Below are 23,939 nucleotides of genomic sequence, written 5' to 3'. Positions count from 1 at the left end.
CATGATCCCCCCTCCACCAAACTTTACACTTGGCACAATGCAGTCAGACGAGTACTGTCTCCTGGCAACCGCCAAACGAAGAGTCGTCCATCGCATTGCCAGATGGAGAAGCGTGATTGGCCACTCCAGAGAACATGTCTCCACTGCTCTAGAGTCCAGTGGCGGCGCTTTACACCACTGCATTCGACGCTTTGCGTTGCGCTTGGTGATGTAAGGCTTGGATGCAGCTGCTCGGCCATGGAAACCCATTCCATGAAGCTCTCTACGCTGTTCTTGAGCTGATCTGAAGGCCACATGAAGTTTGGAGGTCTGTAGTGATTGACTCTGCAGAAAGTTGGTGACCTCTGCGCACTATGCCCCTCAGCATCCGCTGACCGCTCTGTCATTTTATGTGGCCGACCACTTCGTGGCTGAGTTGCTGTCGTTCCCAATCGCTTCCACTTTGTTATGATCCCACTGACAGTTGACTGTGGAATATTTAGTAGTGAGGAAATTTCACATTTCTTATATAATATCCATGTAATACTAAGACAATATAAAGGATTCACTTGAAATGTTTGCAATGCATTGTTTTATTTTGATCCACAGCATAAAATACCTATTAATAATGTTAAAAAGAAGTAATAAATTAATTGACAAAAGTAATATAAGTAATGTAAAACTGTTAAAACCTCTTTGTGCTGTATCTGGAGTATATAGAAGCTCTTTGTACAGTTTATATCCTATAGAAAACCTAAATTGTCTTCATGATGTTAGTTTTTCTCTGCAGACATTTTTGCCATACCCACAGAGTTAAACAATCAGTGATAATATTAAAAAGACTGCGTAAAGCTTTTAGGCCCTATGTCAGCTTCGTCTGAGTTCCGTTGTAGCTGCAGCACTGATTTACTTCAGGACTACTTCCTCCTTGCAGAACTTGCCTCTTTTCGCCACAACCCTGAAAGATGCAAATCAGATTTATTATAGAAACAATTGTGTTTGTGACACATCACATAATTTCTATCAGAACAAAACCCTGTATCTGTGATTTGTTAGTTTTTTGGTCCCACTTTAGTTTAAGTGTCTCTAATAACTGTGTAGTTACATGTGAATAACGTGTAATAACATTGTAACTACTGATGATTTATTCACTGTTACAGATGGATTACAGGACTACAGCCTACATAATTACACATGTGTATCAACTTCAGTTTTGCCTAATGTAATTGCACAAGTGTATCTTGAAAGTTGTAACAGCCTGTTCTCTCTCATGCAATTATACCAGGTTAATAACATAAATGTGTGTTTACATTTGTAACCATACTGGAACAGAAGGTGTCCCTCTTATCTTAAAACATCTTCTGTAACATTCATTTAACGTGTTACATTAAAATTATAGCAATGTCTACATTACAACTCCTTTATTACATGGTCCCTACGTAACAACTACACAGGAACTGTCCACTTATTTTATAGTGTAACTTTAACACTACACTACAGGAAAGTAAATGAGGCAAAACAAGTTGAAACACATGTGGAATTACATAGGCTGTAGTTCTGTAATCCATCTGTAACACTGACTAAATCATCAGTAGTTACAGTGTTGTTGCATATGTTATTAATGTGTAACAACATAGTTATTAGACACATTTGATATAAAGTGGGACCGTTTTTGTAATTAGAGACAGTAGCTGTTTTTTTGTATTGTCAGTTGACAAGTTCATGATGACTGGACCAACAAAAATGTTCTAAAATGAATCTAAAAAAATCTCATTATATGATACATTAAAGTTTTTATTCCGACTGTGATGATCTGCATCTTTTAAAGTTTTGTCCTGTTTTCCTGAGATATGAGGTTTTATTCTGACAGTGTTGATGAACATCTTCTAAAGTCAGATACTCACACATAGCCGCGCTTTGGGCAGTTGTGATGTGTTTTTACAACTGCTTGTATTTCTTGATGTGGAATCTTTAAAGTGGCGAAGATGAAACAGCACAGATTAGGCTGGCCAAGAACTAGAGCTGAGGAAAAGGAGAAGAAAGATTGTGAAGGTCTTTCCTTCTAACTGTTGAACAACTGAACTGATAACTGACTACCTTTACTATCTCTACAACTAATGAAAATTTTAGTAGTATAATCATAATAATATTTATGATAATAATAATTCCATTGCCAATGGTAGGCATTCATTTTTGAAGCAGTACTAATTATTTCACTGGAATTAGGAGCACAAAATAAGAGTCTCAAAGTTCAAGATATCTACATTTAAACACATTCGATTAAAAAGCCATCAAAAAGTTAAGAGAGTCACCACGTCATTCTTATTGTTTTAAGGCTTTAAATGAACTGTACTGCTGGGTACAAGCCACGCTCTATGCAGGGATGGGTAATAATAGATCACATGTGATGGCATTACACTAGGATTCAACAAAAGGAAAGCATATTACAGAAAAACGAAGGTAAACAGATTGCAGGTACAGTATAAACACAGCTTGTTTACCAGCAGAATCACATTAAGATGTAAATTTGTCATTTTTGACAATGAAGACAAAGCAAAGGGTGAAAAACACAAGGAAGCAAACATCAACAAACCGCTCAGTAGATCACAATGATACAACACTTCGCAGTGTTCCTGTTCTAAGCCTGGACCTAAATACTACCTAGTAAGGTCATATGATCTAGTCCACAGGTGATCCGTGTCTGGGGGATTGTGAACGCTGATAGGAGCATGCTTGGCAGGTGCTTGGCAATCAGTCACATGAGTCCCCTGTGACTCCCGGGAAATGGAGTCCAGACTCGTGTCCGCTGAATGAATAAATGGTGCAGATCCAACTGCAACGTCTGGTTGGTATATGGTAGTGGGTAACACCTCATAAGAGTCCTTGGACAAGACTCCTAATACTACCTTTGCCTACCTGACTAAAATGATCAAACTGCCGCTCTGGATAAGAGCGTCTGCCTGTAAATGTAACTGAGTTCTGGACTGCTGCTGTGGTCACTGTTTGCTTTCTTGCTGCTCTGCTACTTTCGGAAACAGAACAGGTTGCCAGCAATTCAGAACTAGGATCAATATACATTTCTAAAACAGCTGTTTGCATTTTCAAACCTTTTTTAGCGACTGCTATTACTTTAAAAAGTTGTCCAGGCAGAAAATGCACCTGCGACTGTATAATTCCCATTCACACTGCACTTTCAGACTAACTGGAATTTTTGGGAAAACCTCAAGTCTGCCAACCCTGCGTGATGGAGAAAGAGCTCATGAGTGAAAAACAATACATGTGGAAAACAAGCAGTGTACAAGGTTTCCTTGAAACTGCAGATGAAGTTCAATTCCATCAGTCTGAAATGTGAAAAGAGAAGTCTCCTGAGCGGTAAAGTTAGTTTCATTATAGTTTCACATGTATGATTTCTTTCTTCAGGAGTTAATTATCCCACCTGGTCTCATCGGATATATGTACCTCTGACCACGTGTAGGGGGACAGAACCCCCGTCCCCCAATAACTTCAGCCAAAAGGTTATGGGAACCTCTGCTTGGTAGCCAGCAAGTACACAATCTTCTTTATCCACCAAACTAACGTTATAGGAGAACAGACCCAGCTATAGCTATAGCTACGTATTGTGTTAGAAGCGGCATTAGCTACCTGCTTTGCCCACTCATGAACTGGCAGACATCACAGGTGCTCCGAAATTACTCTAGATTTTATCATTAAAATAGTGCTGATGACTGACAGCTTCAAATGAATCAAAACCTCAAATACAGTCAGTTTCAATGGCAAAATAATGGCAATGTTACATTAAAGTGCACACTTCTCTATAGCGCCCCCATAGCGGACATTTGTTTCTCAAAAGCGCAGCAAAATGTACTTGAGGGTACGTATTTGTGGCTTTGCAAAAAAGGTTGATAAAACGTGGTCAGGGGTACTTATATCTCACGAGACCAGGTTGATTAAATTGGTCATTGGTACGTATATCCCACAAGACCAGGTTGATTAAAGTGGTCAGGGGTACGTATATCCCATGAGACCAGGTTGATTAAAGTGGTCTGGGGTACGTATATCCCATGAGACCAGGTTGATTAAAGTGGTCAGGGGTACGTATATCCCACGAGACCAGGTTGATTAAAGTGGTCTGGGGTATGTATATCCCATGAGACCGGGTTGATTAAAGTGGTCTGGGGTACGTATATCCCACGAGACCAGGTTGATTAAAGTGGTCTGGGGTACGTATATCCCACGAAACCAGGTTGATTAAAGTGGTCTGGGGTACGTATATCCCATGAGACCAGGTTGATTAAAGTGGTCTGGGGTACGTATATCCCATGAGACCAGGTTGATTAAAGTGGTCTGGGGTATGTATATCCCACGAGACCAGGTTGATAAAAAGTGATCAGGGGTACGTATATCCCACAAGACCAGGTTGATAAAAAGTGATCAGGGGTACGTATATCCCACAAGACCAGGTTGATTAAAGTGGTCTGGGGTACGTATATCCCACGAGACCAGGTTGATTAAAGTGGTCTGGGGTACGTATATCCCATGAGACCAGGTTGTAATTATCACTATTTGTAACTAAGATAAGCTGTCTCTTAGTTTTCATGTGAAATGTATGCCTTTTTAAACTTTTGATATCTATGAGCTGATCAGGGAGCGTCTACAAATTACCACAATCAAAGTTCAGAAGCAGGACTCTTCAATATGAAACTTTATGAACTATGAGAGGCCTTGACAGACAAACCCCAAAACATGCCCATTTAAAGTTTTAGAATGACCTCTATGTATGATTATTGTTGATAAGGGGTCTCACAATAAGATTCCTATCAGATTGATCTTTTAACTTTGGCATGATAAGAGATTTTTAGCAAATAAGGAAAAGTCCAAGGAGAGAAGTACAGTTTTAACTATATTATACATGATGTACTACACATTCTACAGTGACTGCTTGCTGTCCTGTGTTTTATTCGGAGAGCCTTTAGTCTCAGTGTACTGTTTTTTTTTTTTTTAATTCCTGTGAAAATCACTAATTTTTTTCCTCAGGAGCAGAGCTTGCTTTTTAAAAATCAAGGTCTTCATTCTACACAAAAAATTATACTGTTATACAAATTTGTCATCTTTATGTTTTAAAATATTTCCATATATTCCTTCATTTAGCTTAGTGAGATATGATGTAAGTCACCTATAATCTATCATTCTTTTTCATACACAGTGCAGTTTTTGTGTTTGACGTGTGTTTAGTTCTTGTTTAAAAGTCTTGTTTCTATCTTATTTTCTCTTTTCCTGGTTTATTTAATGATTTTTAATGAAACCCTCTTAACCCTAGCTCTATGTCATCCAGACCAGCAAATCTACCTCTTCTTACCACTGTTTCCACCACAAAACATTAATTTTAATAAAATAAAATACATTTTTTAATAAAAAAAATCAATTCTGCCAGAAATCAACTGATTTACAAGAGACAAAGAAAAAGAAAAGTATCTCCTGCACTGTACATAATTAAAACATATAAGACGTATAAACTTGACAGGACAAGGGCTTTGAGATTTGTAACAACTATTCTGAAAGTCCAACGTTATACTTAGTACAGTAACAAAGTACAGTTACTAGTATTTCTCACCCCTGATTATAGTGTGTTAATCTGTGTCTGGATCTCCAAGTAAAGCTTAAAAGTGTGTTAAACTCACGGGCAGCATCTGAGGAGATGGTCATCAGCAGGACCAGCCCCAGCACCAAACACACACAGCTCATCTTCATCTCCATCTTCTCTGCAGGTGTCTGAAGCTCTGAATGCTCCTCTCTCCGTCTGTATCTCCAGTTTGAGCTGCTGAGTCTCTTTTTTTCACAATTCATTTTCACTGTTTATTAAATCATGTAGCTCTGCCCTCCACGACCTCCTTCATTCACCACATCTTCCTCTCAGAGCGCAGAGCAGAAGCTCTAGTACGCAGATGACCCACTATAGCAGTTTTGATGAATCTGATAAGCTCAGTGTACTAAAAATCAGACAGTTACTGAAACCCTGTGACACAGTTTATTCACGGTGCAATCATTCATTAATACAATATCCTTTCAATTCAGTCAGTTAAACCCAATCTGCTACACTATATATCCAAAAGTATATGGACACTCCATCTAATTAGTGTCATTAAGTTAAGTGATACTTTTTTGATCCCACAACTGGGGAAATTCCACCTCCGCATTTAACCCATCCGTGAAGTGAAACACCACATACACACTAGTGAACACACACACACTAAGGGGCAGTGAGCACACTTGCCTGGAGCGGTGGGCAGCCCTATCCACGGCACCCGGGGAGCAGTTGGGGGTTAGGTGTCTTGCTCAAGGACACTTCAGTCATGGACTGTCGGCCCTGGGGAGCAAACAGGCAACCTTCCGGTCACAGGGCCAGATCCCTAACCTCCAGCCCACGACTACCCCTGTCATTGGTAACACCATTACTAACAGAGGCATAAAATCAAACATACAGTCATGCAACCTCCACAGACCAACACTGGCAGTAGACTGAGTCATACTGAAAAGCTCAATGACTTTCAACACGGCGCTGTCACAGAATGACGCAAGTCCAGAAAGTCGGTTTGTCAAAATTCTGCCCTGCTAGAGCTGCCCTGGACAAATGTAAGTGTTATTTTAAAGCAAAAACATCAAAAAAAGTAACATCAGCTCAACCACAAAGGGGTACAACAAACAAATTTACTTCTGACTAAGAGCAGAAGTAAATGAACATTTCTGTTAAGTCTCCTGAAAAGAATGGACTGTAATAAAGGTATAGGATGGACACACAAAATAATGAAAAATGTTATATTTGATTGATAAGGTTGCGGTGAAATCTATTGTAACAGTACATGGGCGAGGGGCATGGCATTCGCTAGGCCCGGCTGCTGGGTTAACTATTCAAGGGGGGTGAAAGAAATGACTGATGGGGCACAATATCCCTTACCCAATGAACCGCGGGGTTGTCGATTGTGATAAACATGATTACAACACAACTTCACAGAATCAGAAACAATCAAATATTAAAATAAAAAATATTAACTTTGGTGAACAGAAGCCAATCAACCAGTCACACATGGAAGCCTAATAAAGCTGTAAACTGTCTTTTCACAAACCTGAATGCCACTCTTAGGCTATGTTAACATCACCATGTTGAAGTGGCACAAGTCTGACTTTTTGCCCTAATGCGACTCAGATCTGATGTTTTCAGATTCTGTCTCAGCTTCACACCTTCATCAGGTCCTGCACTCAAGAACTTTCCCTTCAGTGTGTAACATCAGTCTCACCACAGTAATGTTGATGCTCTCTCTCTCAGGTAAACATTGTCTGGTTGAGTGATGGTGGCTCCCTGGCCAGAACTCCTGTTCCCAGAAATATCGGGCTTTTGTTAGGTCTATTCTGATTGGTTATCCACACAACTGTTTGCATACAGTTCTTTTACCAGCTGTAATTAGTCCAATGGGAAACGTACTCCTGCAGCCAGTTATATGGTTTGCACATAACAAGGACATTGAACCTCTTTAGAGTGACAATAGTCTAAGGCCCAATCCCATTTCACCCCTCGGCCCTACCACTGAGCCCTTAGCCCTCTGTTTTGCGCGTTCACATCTAGGGTTAGGCTGTCCCAATTCTTGTCTTGTAAGTCGCTGTGGATAAGAGCGTCTGCTAAATGCTGTAAATTATTGAGATAGGAACGTAGGGTGATGTGTTGGGGCTACATGGCCCTCCTAATGGACGTTTTTAGAGACTCCAAACAGAGAGTTATTGGAAAAAAAGAAAAACCGGCCAGATGGCTGAGTGAGCGACCAAAGAAACCCACAAAAGTGAGAATTTCCTCTGCTAAAAATGATCATATTATCTTAGTTTAATGTTGTTTCAGTGTATTTTGGTTATTTTCTTCATAGCAAGTATAAAAAATTCTAATAGTATGATTATGTCTCAGTAACTAGCTAGTTAACTTTCCTGTTCCACCTTAAATAGTCCAGCAGTTCTGTTGCCTGAAGCGCCAGAATGTAACTGCTGCATCATTTAAGGTGAAACTTCGAACAAGAAGCTGGTGAATATCTGACGTCAGCTTCTTATCACCAAAGAATTACCGGTGGGCGATAATAAATAATTGCCCCCCTCTTTGAAGGCTTATGATCCCTAAATGTAACTAAAGCCCAGCTGAACTTTCCCCTCCTCTGCTGTCACTGCAGACGGGCAGGGTCACCTACAGAGCGGCGCTAGTAGCTGTTAATTAAGTGATGCTCTTTTTATTTGAGGGTCCCATTTTGTAGAGCCGGAGTTCAAACACTACCCTTTGTAATTCAGTTCCAAGGGGTTAGGTTGACACTCAGAAACAAGGGGTAGGGGTTAAAAGAAGAAATGGGACTAGGTTTTTACAAAAAAGTGAAGTTCTTGGTTTCACATCTTGAAGTGATTCAAGGGATTGCCTTAAACCATTTAGAAGCTCTTAAGCAAGATATCCTCACATGACTTGGTCTGTTGACGGGCCTTTCCGTCAACATTGGTGGTTCTTGGTCATGTTGAATGATGGAATACTCCAGACTCTGTGATAACAGGTCTGGCTTGCAAGACTACCTTTTCACCTCCTTCATAACACTTGAGCCCAAAACCCAGTTTCTGTCTGTTCTGGCTGCCCAAGCATGCATTATTTCAAGATGATGAAAACAATATATATCATCCTTATCTCACTATTACACACTGTTTTTGTGGTTGTGAATCAGAACGCACACACAACCTACAATATCACTACTATATCACTATCACTACATCACTATAATATCCCTGTAATACAATGACAATATATAAGATTCACTTGAAATGTGTCATATTGTTTTATTTGAATCCACACCATAGAATAAGCAATACATTATACATTGTATAGAAACCGTATTGTGTATTATTTTATATTGCATATATGCTGAAAACACACATTTTTGAAGCCGCTTATCCTTCTGGGTCGCAGGGGGAGCTGGAGCCTATCCCAGCAGTCATTGGGCAGAAGGCAAGAAAGCTTAGGTCACCAGTCCATCACAGGGTAGTTACACAGAAACATGCATTCACACCTAGAGGCAAACATCTCCAATTGGCCTGCCTGCATGTTCCTGGGAGGAAACCCACACAAACACAGGGAGAACATGCAAACCCCACACAGAAAGGACCCTGGTCACCCGGCCGGGGAATCGAACCCAGACCCTTCTTGCTGTGAGGCAACACTATTGAAAAGGCAAAGCGGTGATTAATAAAATGCTGTGATGATTAAATGGGAGTGTAAATGTTTTAGCTGCTCTGTTTGCTGCGTCTGGGTTCTGTTGAAGCTGCAGCTCTGAAATCTAGTTTTACTGCAGGGCCTTCTTGCAGAAACTGCCTTTTGGCATTGTAACCCTGAAAGACAGCACAGTTCATCTCATTATGTCTTCAGTCAAGAGAGTCTCACCTACAGATAGAAAATAGCCATTCAACATTTATATAGAAAGAAATGTTTTTTATATGGCATATGATATAATTAGTAAATGTCTTGCTGAATCTGCCCTTCGGCATTATAAAACTGAAAAAACACAGTTAACATAACTTTGTTTTCAGCCAAGAGAGTCTCATCTACTGATATTATGCAGGAAATCCAATCTAATATATAAACAAATGTTATTATTTTACATAATAAAACAGTGAACCTGCCAAAATAAAACCTTGTATCATCTTTTTTAAACTGTCTTGGAAACAGCGCTTGTCATTTACATTGTGCCAAATTTTCACAATGAATGGACAAATAGGAATGTTTCATTTCATTAGATGTGAAAATATCCCATTACATAACTTTAACATTAAGGTTAAGAATGTTTTTTCTTCTCCTGAAAATTTCTCATTTTGGAGATGCAGCCCTTGTTCTGACAGTGATGATCTACGGCTACAACGACAGATATTCACACAGTCTTTGGGCAGTTGGAGTCTATTTTCACAACTTCTAGGATTTCTGTGTCTGGACTTTGAAAAGTGGTGAAATCGAAGCAGCGATTAACAGGATGTTGAAGAGCCTGAGCTGCGGAAGACGAGAAGAAAGCTTTCAAAGACCTGTCTATTAATTGTGAAACACTTGGGCCTGCACTTTCTGCATTGTTTTTGTTATTACTAATAATACAGTTCTAATAATAGCACACTAAATTTTGTATATTTGCACATTGTCTGTACTATTTTGAACACGTTAGCCTGTGTCTGGATCTATATTTCGAGCTAGAAAGTGTGTTAAACTCACGGGCAGCGTCTGAGGAGATGGTCATCAGCAGGACCAGCCCCAGCACCAAACACACACAGCTCATCTTCATCTCCATCTTCTCTGCAGGCGCCTGAAGCTCTGAATGCTCCTCTCTCCGTCTGGATCTCCAGTTTGAGCTGCTGATTCTCTCGCTCTTTCTTGTAATCACTTCATTTTCATCATTAAAGGCTCTTCCCCCACAACCTCCTCCATTCACCACATCTTCATCTCAGAGTGCAGAGCAGAGGCTCTAGTATGACGATGATCCATGATAACAGGCCTGATGTATCTGATAAGCTCAGTGCACAAGCCACCAGACAGTTACTGACAATCTGTGATGCTTTATGTTTGCTTTATGATTCATCCGAGCTGCTGTGATGTGATTCTTAACCCAAAAACTCTTGAGTACAGTAGACCTGAAGCTTCTTGACCTTCATCATCCACTGAATGGACACATGATCTCTGATGTAGGTGTGAAGCTGACACAGTACTGGAGCTCCAACAGTCCATTAGACAGTGAGAGCTTCTTTCCCCACAGCAACATGTTTCTGTGTGGATAGAGAAGCTCTCACTATCAGATGGGCTGTTGATGAGCTCCAGTTCTGGCTCAGCTTCTCACCTTCATCAGGTCCTGCACTCAAGAGCGTTCCCTTCAGTGTGCGACCTCAGTCTGGCCTCTCCACACAGGAATATTGGGCCTCTCTCAGCTAAACGCCTTCTGGTCAGTTGATGGTTTCTCCTTACCCAGAACTCAACAGCTGTTGGGCTTTGGTCAGTTCCATTCTGGTTGGCTGTCTACGCATCTGTGTACATGCAGTTCTGTTTACTGGTTGTAATCAAGCCAACAGTGAGAACAGTGAACATCTTCAGAGTGAGATGAAGTTTCTGTATTCATGAAAAGTGAAGATCTTGGAGCACTTATATCTCTTGAGCAAGAATCTCACCAGCGCCGATTTGTTTTCCACAGATTGGACCAAAACAGGGTGGTTGGGTTGTTGGTTTGACCACCAGTTAAACGGGCCTTTCCGTCCACATTGGTGGCTCTTGGTCATGTTAAACAAAGATTCCCTGACCACTGGCAAAAGTCTGACTTGCTAGACTAACAGATCACCTCTTTCAGAACGCTGGAGCCCACAACAAACACCACTGCATGTTTTTATATTCTGAAACACTTTTAATGTGCGGTTCCTTTTCTTTGAATTATTGTCTGTTCTGTTTACCTAAACATGTATTATTACTAGATGATTACACTAAACACAATAAGCGTCATTCATATCTCACTATCACACACCGTTTCTGTGGTTCTGCATTAGAACATGAATCCAGCCTCTACAATATCACCACTATATCACTCTCACTGCATCACTCTCTCATATAACATCCGTGTAATACTGTGACAATATAAATGATTCAGTTGAAAGGCTCAAGACAGAGTTTTATTTGAATCCACAGCATAAAATAAGCATTAATAACACTGAAAAGAAGCAAAATATTGTGTCTAGACTTTTATTTCCACAGAGTTAAACAGATCACTGATAATACTGATAAAGCAAAGCGCTGGTCGATAAAATCCTGTGATGATTAAATGGGCGTGTAAAGCTTTTAGCTGCTCTGTTTGCTGTGGCTGGACTGCAGGTCCTTCTTGCAGAATCTGCCGTTCGGTGTTGTAAACCTGAAAAATGCAAATCAGATTTAATATAGAAACAAATGTTTTCATGTAACACTGTAAATCAGTAAATCAAACCTTGTATCTGCTCATCTTATATGATTCGTCAACTGAAGCGGTCTTAAATTTTGTGCTAAAATCTCTGAAAATCTGATTAAATTTGGCGTCTTTTTTTTTTCTTCTTCTGAAATATTCCTGTTTTGGAGATATGAGTTGATGACAGTGATGACGAACATCTTCTAAAGGCAGATACTCACACGTAGCCGGACTTTGGGCAGTTGTGATGTGTTTTCACAATGCCTGTTATTTCCGTATCTGGAATGTCACTAGTGGCGAAGTTGAAACAGCACAAGTCAGGATGGCCCTGGGAAACGGCAAGAGCTGAGAAAGAGGAGAAGAAAGAGTTTGAAGCTGTGTCTTCTACCGCCACACTAAGAAAGTATGGTTATAATCATAAAAACAATGAATAATGTTGTTATAATGATTGATTTCCATTATCAGTAGCAGTTGTTTGTACTGTTATTATCAGTAGTAGTGCTGATTATAATTATTATTACTGTAGTTTAGTCTTTCTTACTGCTGGGTTATAATCAAAGGTGGAAAGAGTACAGAGAAGCTATATTTACCTGAATGTATGGGTACAAATAAGAGCACCAAAGTAATAAATATCTATATCCAGAGTTACCGAGAGAAGCGTCATCTAGACTAGCAAAGCTGCCTTGTCTTACCACAAGTACAGTCTTACTACAAGAACGGAGCTGTGATTAATAAACAGAACCGTTCCATTTGATCTGACTTTCTAGTAAAAAATCAAACGCTCAGGAACTCGGCTGGTCTTTGAGACTTGTAACGACTTCTCTGAATGTACTTAAGTACAGTAACAAAGTACACTTACTCAAGTTTTCTCCACCCCTGATTATAGTGTGTTAATCTGCGTCTGGATCTCCAAGTAAAGCTTAAAAGCGTGTTAAACTCACGCTGAGCATCTGAGGAGACGGTCATCAGCAGGACCAGCCCCAGCACCAAACACACACAGCTCATCTTCATCTCCATCTTCTCTGCAGGCGCCTGAAGCTCTGAATGCTCCTCTCTCCGTCTGGATCTCCGGTTTGAGCTGCTGAGTCTCTCACTCTTTTAAAGGCATCACTTCATTTTCGTCACTAAAGGCTCTTCCTCCACTGTCTCCCCCCTTCACCACATCTTCCTTTCAGAGCGCTGAGGAGAAACTCGACTGTGAAGATGATCCATGATAGCAGGCCTGATGTATCTGATAAGCTCAGTGCACGAGTCACCAGACGGTTACTGACAATCTGTGATGCTTTGTTTGCTCTATGATTCATCTGCGATGCTGTGATGTGATTCTTTACGCAAAAACTCATTAGTACATCATCCATTAAATCCAAACCTCTACGTTACACTGTAACTGTGTCCAAAAGTATGTGGACAGTCCTTCTAATTACCGCGTTTGGCAACAAAAGTGTTATGACAGACAGGATCACAGAACGGGACTGTTAAGTGCCAAAGCCAAAAGCCCACAAATATCTTGTGGTAAATAAGTGAAAAGCCCTGATTCACTCACCTTCGACTGTATCTCGCCGTTACAGGAAACTTTATCTTCACAGTTTCACAACCAAAAATAAGAAAAAACAACTGAAAAGAAGACATTTGACCTTTTAAAGGTGCCTACGCTACAGCCTAGACCTGGGTAAACAGCCTGTACAACAAAGTTGTGTAGTGCTACATTAATAACTATTATCATCTTTTATCTATTGCCCCGGAGTTTGCATGTTCTCCCCGTGTCTGCGTGGGTTTCCTCCGGGTTCTCCGGGTTCCTCCCACAGTCCAAAGACATGCAGTCAGGTCGATTGAACATGCTAAATTACCCCTGGGTGTGAGTGACTGTCTGAGTCTGTCTGTCTGCCCTGCGATGGACTGGCGACCTGTCCAGGGTGTATCCTGCCTTCCGCCCGAAGACTGCTGGGATAGGCTCCAGCACCCCCCGCGACCCTGATGGAGAAGCGGCTTAGATAATGGATGGATGGATGGATGGATGGATGGATGGATGGATGGATGGATGGATGGATGGATCTATTGCCCCTCACACTGCAGTGTTTCATTAATGAGTACTGTTGTTTTGACTATAATTAGTTCTTAATATCGTTAGTAGTATTATTAGTAGTATTAATAGTACTAATTAGTATTTATAAGTAATAGCATGTTCTTAAAACATGTTAAAATGTTATGAACTCATGCTGAGTCTTTTAGGACACTGTTATCAGCAGGATCAGCGCCAGGGCTGAACACACACACAGCGCGTCTTCATCTGCTCTGTCAGTATCTCAAGTCTGAGCTGGTGAGAGAGTCTTTCTCTCTCTATCTCTCACTCTCTCTCTATCTCTCACTCTCTATCTCTCACTCTCTATCTCTCACTCTCTATTTCTCTCTCTCTCTATCTCTCACTCTATCTCTCTCTCTCTCTATATATATATATATATCACTCTCTCTCTCTCTCTCTGTCTCTCTCTCTCACTCTCTATCTCTCACTCTCTATTTCTCTCTCTCTCTATCTCTCACTCTCTCTCTCTCACTCTCTATCTCTCACTCTCTATTTCTCTCTCTCTCTATCTCTCACTCTCTCTCTCTCACTCTCTATCTCTCTCTCTATTTCTCACTCTCTATCTCTCACTCTCTATTTCTCTCTCTCTCTATCTCTCACTCTATCTCTCTCTCTCTATATATATATATATATATCACTCTCTCTCTCTCTCTCTGTCTCTCTCTCTCACTCTCTATCTCTCACTCTCTATTTCTCTCTCTCTCTATCTCTCACTCTCTCTCTCTCACTCTCTATCTCTCACTCTCTATTTCTCTCTCTCTCTCTCTCTCTATATATATATATATATATCACTCTCTCTCTCTCTATCTGTCTCTCTCACTCTCTATCTCTCACTCTCTATTTCTCTCTCTCTCTATCTCTCACTCTATCTCTCTCTCTCTCTATATATATATATATATCACTCTCTCTCTCTCTATCTGTCTCTCTCTCTCACTCTCTATCTCTCACTCTCTATTTCTCTCTCTCTCTATCTCTCACTCTCTCTCTCTCACTCTCTATCTCTCACTCTCTATTTCTCTCTCTCTCTCTCTCTCTCTCTCTCTATGTATATATATATATATATATGGGTCATTCCACTAGAATGGTTCAAATTGGACTTTGACATTTTCAAATTTTTTGCTTAAATGTATCATTGATCTGTAAACCTCACAGTCAAACATGTAACGGGGTCGAGTGTGACGGGGTTGTGATTTTTGCACAAAATGGCCGCTGCTCTACATACTGTACACCAGAGAGAGAGCACATGACATGCATGAGATTCAGAATTAGCATATAGTTTTGAAATAAAAAAACTTTTTTTATAAGTAATAGTTTTCTATCTTTTTTTCATGTGACGGTGTTGAGTCACTGAGTTTGGCGACCACAATATCACAAGATAAATGACCAAAATTAAATAAAAGAAGGAAGCCACTTGCCTGTCTTTGCTGTCCTGTTGTCCAAAAGACTTGAGTGATGTCACTTCTTGATGTATATGGATCATATGGATCATACCATTGTTTTTGTGGGGGAGATTCATTTGTGTTACGGGGTTGAGGGGTTACTTAGGTACAGAACTAAATAATGTGATTTTAATAAATAATTATCAATTAACTTTGAAAAATAATATCACAAACAATTAAACACAGACAGTTGTTTAGGTTGACATCAAAATATATGGACTTTTTTATAGTTGTATTTGGTATATTCTAAGTATACTTTCGTTGAAGGCCATGAGGGACATGACAAAATAGGTGGTGTCAGCAAAAATAAATAAATAAACAAAGTTCTCATAAAAAGATCAAATAAAAAAAAATACAGTGTATTAAAGGAGATATTCCAATGTATGTGTAAAGCTGTTAAAATATAGATTTTTGTGACCCAGTAGATAAAATACACCTAAAGAGGTGATGAGGACTCAAAATGTGCCATTTCCATGGAATGACCCATATATATATATCACTCTCTCTCTCTCTCTATCTGTCTCTATCTCTCACTCTCTCTCTATCTCTCACTCTCTATCTCTCACTCTGTATTGTGCATTGTATAATGTATATCGTACAGAAGCTGCAGCTCTGAAATCTCATTTATCTATATGATGTAATTTTTCTCCATAGAGACTTTTGTCGTGCATGTTTTATTTTATTAGCAGTTGGCTTGGAATAAACTGTACCTACAAAACCTGTAACTGGATCTACTTATTCTGATTCATTACCTTTATCCTACAATTCTATCCTGTTGGGAGTGATCTCTTCCATGACCCCTTTCCTGAGCCTGAAAATGATGTAAATAACATACTATGGCTTTTGCGGTCAGCAGATCTGAGCCCAACAGTGCTCTCCACCACTATCACCAAGTGAAGGCATATCTTTTGGAAGAATCGCTCCAGTTAAGTTTTAGATGAGTAGAATTTTGAGTCTTGTAGAATCTATACCAAGATGTAGTGAAGGTTCTCTAGTGGCTCTGCACTTATTAAAACGCTGTAAACACAATATTCTTTCACACTTCTTTTTTCTGAGGTTAAAAGCTGTTGTGAACTTACGGCCCACATGGATGTGTTTGTGTGCTTGGTTTCTGAGCAGGTTTCTTTGGTTGTAGGGATGATGGTTGTAGTGTTTATTTCACTGTTCACTAGTTTTGTTCACTGTGAACAGTTCCCTAGGCACAAACACATTTCGAACTCATTTGCAGCAAACGGCTGAAGCTGGGCTGGGTTCTGGTCAGTGGGGTGGGGTGTTCTCTCGCCCTCTACCAAGCTGCCAATTGAGGGAACCTGAGGAGGCTTTTGTGAGACAGGCTTGTGGCTGAGACCAGAGAGGATTGGAGGTACAACTGTGTCAGTGAACTCTGAAAATGGGCTGGACTGCAGGCGAGGTGTCTGTGTCCAAGCAAAGTGTAAGTACAATTACTCTTGACCCCTGGTGTAGCAGGTTGGTCAAGGTTATGAGCTTCTCCTGTCAGCTTACATCTGATAAGCTTTGTGAAATAGACCTCCAGTCAAACACATCAGCGACAGGGGAGGTGTGAGGTCAGTCACAGGAGATAAGTGGGCTGCATATTTAGTAAGTCACAGTTGCTATTTACAAATACTCAGGTAATAATAATGATAATAATAACAATAATAATAATTCTAATGTCACGAGACTGACTCAGTCAGACGCTTGCAGTAAAAACCAAGAGATGAGGCTTTAATTGAAACAGCATTGGCAAGAATCGTGGTCATCATACAGGCATAGGTCAAATCCAAAATAGCAAAAAGGCAAAACAGTGTAAGCATAACCAGAAGGGCAAAGACAAAAAAGACAATGACGAGTAATCCAGGAAAAGAGTCCAATGCACAAGAAAGGGCAACCAAAAACAAAGTCGAACAGTACAGTAGGTCTACAAGAGAAGCAGTACCTCGCAACTATACCACTCTAGAGCCCAGGCTTCTATACTAAACTAGGATAGTCACATGACAGACAGCGCAGGTGTAACAGATCAGCATTCAGGGGAACTGGAGCGATGATTGGTGGATCGAGGAAGATCAATAAATCACGGGATTGGAGGGCTGGTGCAATGTGGTTCCTCAGGTCAAGACCTCTCTTCAGGCATGCAACAGAGCTCTTGGGTCTTACTATCGGCAAAGAAGAGAACATCCCGAACCGTTGAGATGTTACGAAGGTGATAATTCTGCTGTGGATAGAGAAGCTCTCTCTATCTAATGGGCTGTTGATGAGCTCCAGTACTGTCTGAGCCCCTCACAGATCACCATTCAGTGGAAGGTGAAGGCAAAGGAGCTTGAGTTACCAGCATCAGTCTGGCCAATCCACAGTAATTCTGTCTGTTTTACTAGGGATCACTGTCCTGTTGGAAGATCCAGTGACACCCAAGCTTCAGCTTCCTCACAGAAGGCTCGTTTTCTCCTAGGAATTTCTGACACTGTATTGAATCCATCTTGCCCTCCACACACTGCAGGTGTCCAGTGCCAGAGGACGCAAAATGTTGGCAATGTAAGAGGTTAATGTTTTGGGGACGCATTGCATTATGGATATTGTGGTGCCTGTTGTTGTAGTCGCCGTGTGCTGTAGCCTCGAGCAACACGCAAACTCTTCCCTCTCACACCTCCACCCCCTTTTCTTTCATTTAACACAGCCACTCGGTTCATTTGTGTGTTATGCTTAAGCTGTCTGCAATAAACACCCAGTACTTCGAGGTAGTCCAGCCTTTGACCAGTCCTTGCGGTGGAAATTACCCAAAGTTTGGGTATTACCCCAGAACGGGTAGGAAGCTGACACCGTTCTGGCCCAGGAGCTAGCAGGTGAAGCAGCTCCCCTGAGTCCTCATGACCGCAGTCGAAAGGCAGAAGTCAGGAAAAGGGAACCAAAGCAGCCCTAGAGCATCACCGAGCCACCGCTGTGCTTCACTGCAGGCAGGGTGTCTTTTTCAACGCATGCTTCTTCCTCCTCCTCCAGACATACGTTGGCCTGTCTCTATTCACAGCAGTATTATCACCTTCATAACATCTCACAGGTGCGGGACGTTCTCTTCGGTGCTGATAGTGAGAACATGTCTAACATCAATCTGGCCTCTCCACAGTAATTCGCACAATCTGTTTTAGCTTAACACCCTCTGGTATTGTGTCACTGGCTCTTCTGGCAAAACTCCACTGCTGCAGAGCCAAGAAGGAAGAGGATTTAGTCAGTTCCATGCTAATTGGCTATCCGCACAACCTTGTGCATCCAGTTATTTACCTGTTTTAATCAGTCTGACAGGGGACTTTTGTTCTTATGTCTTAACTGTTATTCACAAGGCATTTAGTAGCTCATAAGTGAACTCACAACAACGCCCCAGGTGTGCATTGTCAGAAACCCGAGAGGGAATTAAGATCTGCCGGAGGGAATTAGCAGTGACTAAACTGAAGCGAGGCAATGAGTAAATCTATATCTAAAATGTCTATTTACTAAGACAATATTAATGACTTATTTTTTACACCATGCATTGTTACAGTTTAATCTCCAGCCTTAAAATGCATTGATAATTAAAACGACTGACAAAAAATCATATGATGCAGGCTCATGCAAAGCTTTTGCGTTTAGGTAGTCTTCATGGTGTGTCCGGGTCTTCTGGAAGTTGCACCACTGACATCTTGTTTCCCTTCAGGATGCTAGACGGTTTCCCTGCAGATCCTGCCTTGTGGCGTTGTAAAGCTGAAAGACACAGATACGGCAGTTAGCTGCTGGAGCAGGCGCTGAGAACCAGGTTTCTTTTAACAAAGACATTTGCATCTACTGGTATTCAATAGGAAACCAGATTTAATATAGAGGCAAGCATGTTTATACCACATAATAAAAGTTAGACACTCACACATAGCCGTTCTTTGGGCAGTTGGAATGGGATTTTTCAATGTTTAGGATTTCTTCTTCTGGAATTTTAAAATAGGTGAATCTGAAGCAGCACAGATCAGGATGGTTAAGGGAAATCGCTGAGGAAGAGGAGAAGAAAGCCTTTGAAAGCCCGACCTTCTAATTGTGAAACACTAAAAACTGCATTTTTTGCACACTTAGTACTATTATTACTATTATAACATACTATAATAAGAAATGGTAATAAGAACTTAACATGTACTGTTAATAATTGTTCACTAATTACTATAGCTTACAATGATTTCTAATAGTGTTTGCTGTTATTTATAATTGTGCTAATTATTAATAATATTATTGCTAGTATAGAAGGAAAACGAAGTATGAGTGCAGTGTCAAAGTATCAAATCCACATTTAAACATACATATTGATATAAAATTAGATGTTCTGAACTCACGGTTAGCATCTGAGGAGACGGTCATCAGCAGGACCAACCCCAGGACTAAACACACACAGCTCGTCTTCATCTCCATCTTCTCTGCAGGCGTCTGAAGCTCTGAATGTTTCTCTCTTTGTCTGTAACTTTTGCTTGATCTACTGAGGTTCTCACGCTTTCTCTTTCTTTTTCAAAAAAATCACTTCATTTTCAAGTGTTTATTAAAGGCTCTGCCCCCCCTCAGTCTCCTCCATTCACCACATCTTCCTCTCAGAGCACAGAGCAGAAGCTCTAGTATGAAGATGACCAATGATGATAACAAGTCTCATGCATCTGATAAGTTCAGCACACTAAACATCAGACAGTTATTGAAAACCCTGTGACGCACTTTATTCATTATGCAAGAAACAACTGGCATGTTCTCCTTGAAATTCACTAAACCGAACCCAAACTGCTACACTGCACATCCAAAAGTATGTGGACACTCCTAATTAGTACGATTTGCAACACCATTACTACAGATACATAAAATCAAGCATACAGCCATGTAATCCCCAAAGACCAGCATTGGCAGTAGACTCAGTCACACAACACAGCTCTGTTTCTGGATGATACCTGTCCAACAAGTCAGTTTGTCAAATTTCTGCCCTGCTAGAGCTGCCCTGGTCAACTGTAAGTGCTGTTACTCTGAAGTAGAAACGTGGACCAACAGCAGATGAAAAGCAAAGGGCTACACCACAGTTCACGTGGGACCACTGAATGCTGATACCTATATGTACTGAGCTTTTAGGGAAACCATGGCAGCTGCACACAAGCTTAGTCTCTCTGACAATGATCTTACTTGGCTGTAAAATGGTGAAAAGTATGACTGCAAATAGCAATTATTTCTGTAAGCGATGAATCAGTGTCACAGACTTTCCTTATTTAACACTGCACATTTAACACTGGAGCTAATGAGAGCTATAAACTACACACTGGTGAGCCAGACGACAAGGAGACAGGAAACAGACAGCAAACCACCAGTAAAAGCACGTGACAAGACATACAAAGGAAAGTAAACAAAGGCAGATACAGACAGAACCAGAGAAAGACAAGGGCAGAGCAAGGCAAGATGTTACAGCTCACAATGTTCAAACATGACATCCAGCTCCTTCCAGGAGTGAGTAGTATAGAGAATATAGGAGTGCCTGCGGTCTGACATCAGCCCATTGAGGAGCAGATAAGAGAACTCAAACTAGGAATCAAAGTCTTTGGTCTGGTCCCAGCTTCATAATCCACTGTCAGATCAGATGCCTTTTTCTCTCTCAGAAGCTGAATGAAGTGTTCAGGTTAGGTAGTTATTGCGAGCCTCGGGTGGAGCACTTTGGAAGGTGGTGCTTTCTCTTGATTTTATATCTCATCAAGGCCTACTGGTACCTGAAGCCAATGCCACACTCAACGGCCAACTTCAGCACCCCCTGGCAGTATTAGGTCGAAAGTGGGGACTGTTTCCAAAGTGTTACATGATAGTCCACCGTAAACTTTACATACATACATATACAAACATACACACAAAGTGGGTGGGCCAACTTTGTGGACACAGTTTCAAAACATGCAATGCATCCTGCAGTGTCATTACATCAGGCTACAGGCTAGATGTTCACACAACACAACACAACTGTGCCATGCACTCGTATATATAATCACTGTTGTCAGAAGAAAACCTCATATATATATATATATATATATATATATATACACTATAGATCAGCCAATCACTTGACCACAACTCAATGCATTTAGGCATGTAGAGGTGGTCAAGACAACTTGCTGAAGTGCAGACCGAGCATCAGAACGGGGAAGAAAGGGGATTTTTTTTTTTTTTTTTTCTAGAGTGAGATTCAGTGAGCTTTACCACCACACACACACACACACACACACACACGAGAACATTACAGAATAACATCACTTCCTATTTAGGAGGTCTGATATATTCTGAGATAGATAGATAGAGAGAGATAGAAAAAGAGTGAGGGAATACAAGAGAGGGTGAAAATAAAGGCAGAGAGATAGAGAGAGATACAGAGAGAAATGATGAGGTACTTGCTTCATCTGTATAACTCTGGCAGAGCTTGTTCATTTTAACTAGTGAAGAGAGGCAGCAGCACAGGTGAGGTTGGTCATGCTGAGACTGAGCTGTGAGGTATCGTGGTCATGACCTGACCACAGCCAGCTGTTACGCACAAACATGTTCAGTTGTCAGTCCACCCAACCAGATAACTGTGTAAATACCGCTATTTGACTGCTGCAAACTCTACAAACAAGTCTGGTAAATTAGGAGCTCAGGAATCTGACTTTGTTAAACCAGCCTGTTCCACACATCTCTTTTTGTATTGTATATGGGGACGAGACCACCTGGACTGCCGTTATTTAACAAAGATGGAGCTGCACACAAGTTCTATCAGTAGCTTAGGCACTGAGACATTTCGACTCCTTCTGTCAAAATGCACCTCTTTTGCCAAACATATAGAAATCTGCTGACAGAAATAGTGTAAATGTAAGTGTTTAAATATGGACAATAGCTTGGCTGTTCTATCTTCTTTAGAGAAAGTTGGCTTGGGTACTGTAGATAATAGCACTCAAATGTCCACATAAGCTTTATATACCATGTATGAATGCTGCTTATACTTCTTCCTCAGAAATAAGCTTTGTCATAATCATTACACCAGTTGCACCAAATAAGCACAAATATCATGATGTACAAGCAGTGCAAACTCCTTGTGCACACACTGTTTCATCTTTAGTGATCCACAGCAGTTACATTCGGGTACTTATACATGTGTCAGAATGTAACTGCTTCTCCATTTAAAGTGGAACAGAAATAGATAAATAAGTAAGTTAAAAAAAAAAAAAAAAAAAAGGAGGGGAAAAAAACAATTATACAGATATACATACATATACATATTCACATATACATATACATATATACACCCAGACATAATTCTACTATTTGCTGCTACATACATACACATGTTTACATATCTATACATATGCCTCTATACATATACATCCACCCACCACACACAATTCTACTGTTTGCAGCAATGTGTATATGTGTGTATATGCGTTCACGTGTCATGTGTCATGGAATGTGCTCAGCAATGAGGGCAAGAAGCCGCAACCATGCCCCCGTGGTCCAGAGACAGATGGGGAAGGACCCGGGGGACCCGGACCATCCACAGCCCATTAGGAACTCAGGAGACCTGAGGCCACATGCTCCGACGGCCACCGCGTGCACGCCCCAGAGGACGAAGAATGGAGGCCCCAGACAGAGCGCCCACAGACAAAGGGCAAGTGACCGGAGAGCCAGAGGCAATGAGCAGCCCACCCCCCCGGCAGGCCAACATCCCCAGCATGAGCTGAGCATGCGGCCCCCGAGGGCCCAGGCGCCCGAGACCTGCCGACCCCCGGCAGGACCCCCCCCATGCCAGAGAGGCCCAAACCACCCTCAGGACACAACCGCCAAGGGAGCAGGGCAGGGACCACGCCAAGATGTCCAGCCATGCAGTCGGCAAGCAGCGGGGAGCGGTGGGGAGGGGTAACTCCTGCCCACCACCATGTACCACAGATGTCCAGGCTCAGCAAGTCATAGACCCAGGCCCAGCTGTCCACACACACGTTCACATGCACCCACACACACCCACACCCACACCCACACTCGCACACACCAGTCACCCAGGGGATTTAAGTGACTTTGAACGTGGCGTGGTTGTTGGTGCCAGACGGGCTGGTCTGAGTATTTCAGAAACTGCTGATCTGCTGGGATTTTCACGCACAACCATCTCTAGAGTTTACAGAGAACGGTCCGAAAAAGAGGAAACATCCAGTGAGCGGTCAGTTGTGTGGACGAAAATGGCTTGTTGATGTGAGAGGTCAGAGGAGAATGGGCAGACTGGTTCCAGATGATAGAAAGGCAGCAGGAACTCAAATAACCAACCAGAATCTCTGAGGAACGTTTCCAACACCTTGTTGAAAGTCTGCCACGAAGAATTAAGGCAGTTCTGAAGGCAAAAGGGGGTCCAGCCTTTTACTAGCAACTTACTGTACCTAATAAAGTGGCCAGTGAGTGTAAATATATATATATATATATATATATATATATATATATATATATATATATATA

At 41.2% G+C, this 23,939-nt stretch overlaps 2 protein-coding genes and 1 long non-coding RNA gene across 3 annotated transcripts; all 3 read right to left on the bottom strand.

The window, feature by feature from the left end:
* Positions 1 to 676: 676 nt before the first annotated feature.
* Positions 677 to 5,849, bottom strand: LOC108428093 (C-C motif chemokine 13-like). Its single transcript, XM_017698811.2, has 3 exons — positions 5,658 to 5,849; positions 1,884 to 2,001; positions 677 to 937 (listed from the first exon to the last, which is right to left on the bottom strand). Exons 1-3 carry the CDS (start codon positions 5,821 to 5,823, stop codon positions 886 to 888), a joined length of 336 nt encoding a protein of 111 aa, XP_017554300.2. The 5' UTR covers positions 5,824 to 5,849; the 3' UTR covers positions 677 to 885.
* Positions 5,850 to 11,721: 5,872 nt separating this feature from the next.
* On the bottom strand, positions 11,722 to 13,026 carry LOC108428092 (C-C motif chemokine 4 homolog). Its single transcript, XM_017698810.1, has 3 exons — positions 12,884 to 13,026; positions 12,164 to 12,287; positions 11,722 to 11,912 (listed from the first exon to the last, which is right to left on the bottom strand). The coding sequence occupies exons 1-3, from the start codon at positions 12,957 to 12,959 to the stop codon at positions 11,843 to 11,845; spliced, it is 270 nt and encodes an 89-aa protein (XP_017554299.1). The 5' UTR covers positions 12,960 to 13,026; the 3' UTR covers positions 11,722 to 11,842.
* Positions 13,027 to 17,164: 4,138 nt separating this feature from the next.
* On the bottom strand, positions 17,165 to 19,970 carry LOC108428091. Its single transcript, XR_001857900.2, has 3 exons — positions 19,799 to 19,970; positions 19,345 to 19,462; positions 17,165 to 19,187 (listed from the first exon to the last, which is right to left on the bottom strand). It is a non-coding gene; the product is annotated as an uncharacterized LOC108428091 (long non-coding RNA).
* Between the last annotated feature and the right edge of the window lie 3,969 nt (positions 19,971 to 23,939).

The sequence above is a fragment of the Pygocentrus nattereri genome, chromosome 8 (assembly GCF_015220715.1).
Source record: "Pygocentrus nattereri isolate fPygNat1 chromosome 8, fPygNat1.pri, whole genome shotgun sequence".
NCBI lineage: Eukaryota > Metazoa > Chordata > Actinopteri > Characiformes > Serrasalmidae > Pygocentrus > Pygocentrus nattereri.
The sequence above is the reverse complement of the archived record's forward strand: the minus strand, read 5'-3'. Positions and strand labels throughout refer to the sequence as shown.

Coding starts and splice junctions, on each gene's coding strand:
- LOC108428093 (XM_017698811.2), bottom strand. CDS start 5,823: ATGAATTGTGAAAAAAAGAGACTCAGCAGCTCAAACTGGAGATACAGA. Junction 2,002..5,657: donor CATCTCCTCAGATGCTGCCC/GTGAGTTTAACA, acceptor CCTTTTCCTCAG/CTCTAGTTCTTGGCCAGCCT. Junction 938..1,883: donor TGCCCAAAGCGCGGCTATGT/GTGAGTATCTGA, acceptor TGCATCTTTCAG/GGTTGTGGCGAAAAGAGGCA.
- LOC108428092 (XM_017698810.1), bottom strand. CDS start 12,959: ATGGAGATGAAGATGAGCTGTGTGTGTTTGGTGCTGGGGCTGGTCCTG. Junction 12,288..12,883: donor CGTCTCCTCAGATGCTCAGC/GTGAGTTTAACA, acceptor CCTCTTTCTCAG/CTCTTGCCGTTTCCCAGGGC. Junction 11,913..12,163: donor TGCCCAAAGTCCGGCTACGT/GTGAGTATCTGC, acceptor TGCATTTTTCAG/GTTTACAACACCGAACGGCA.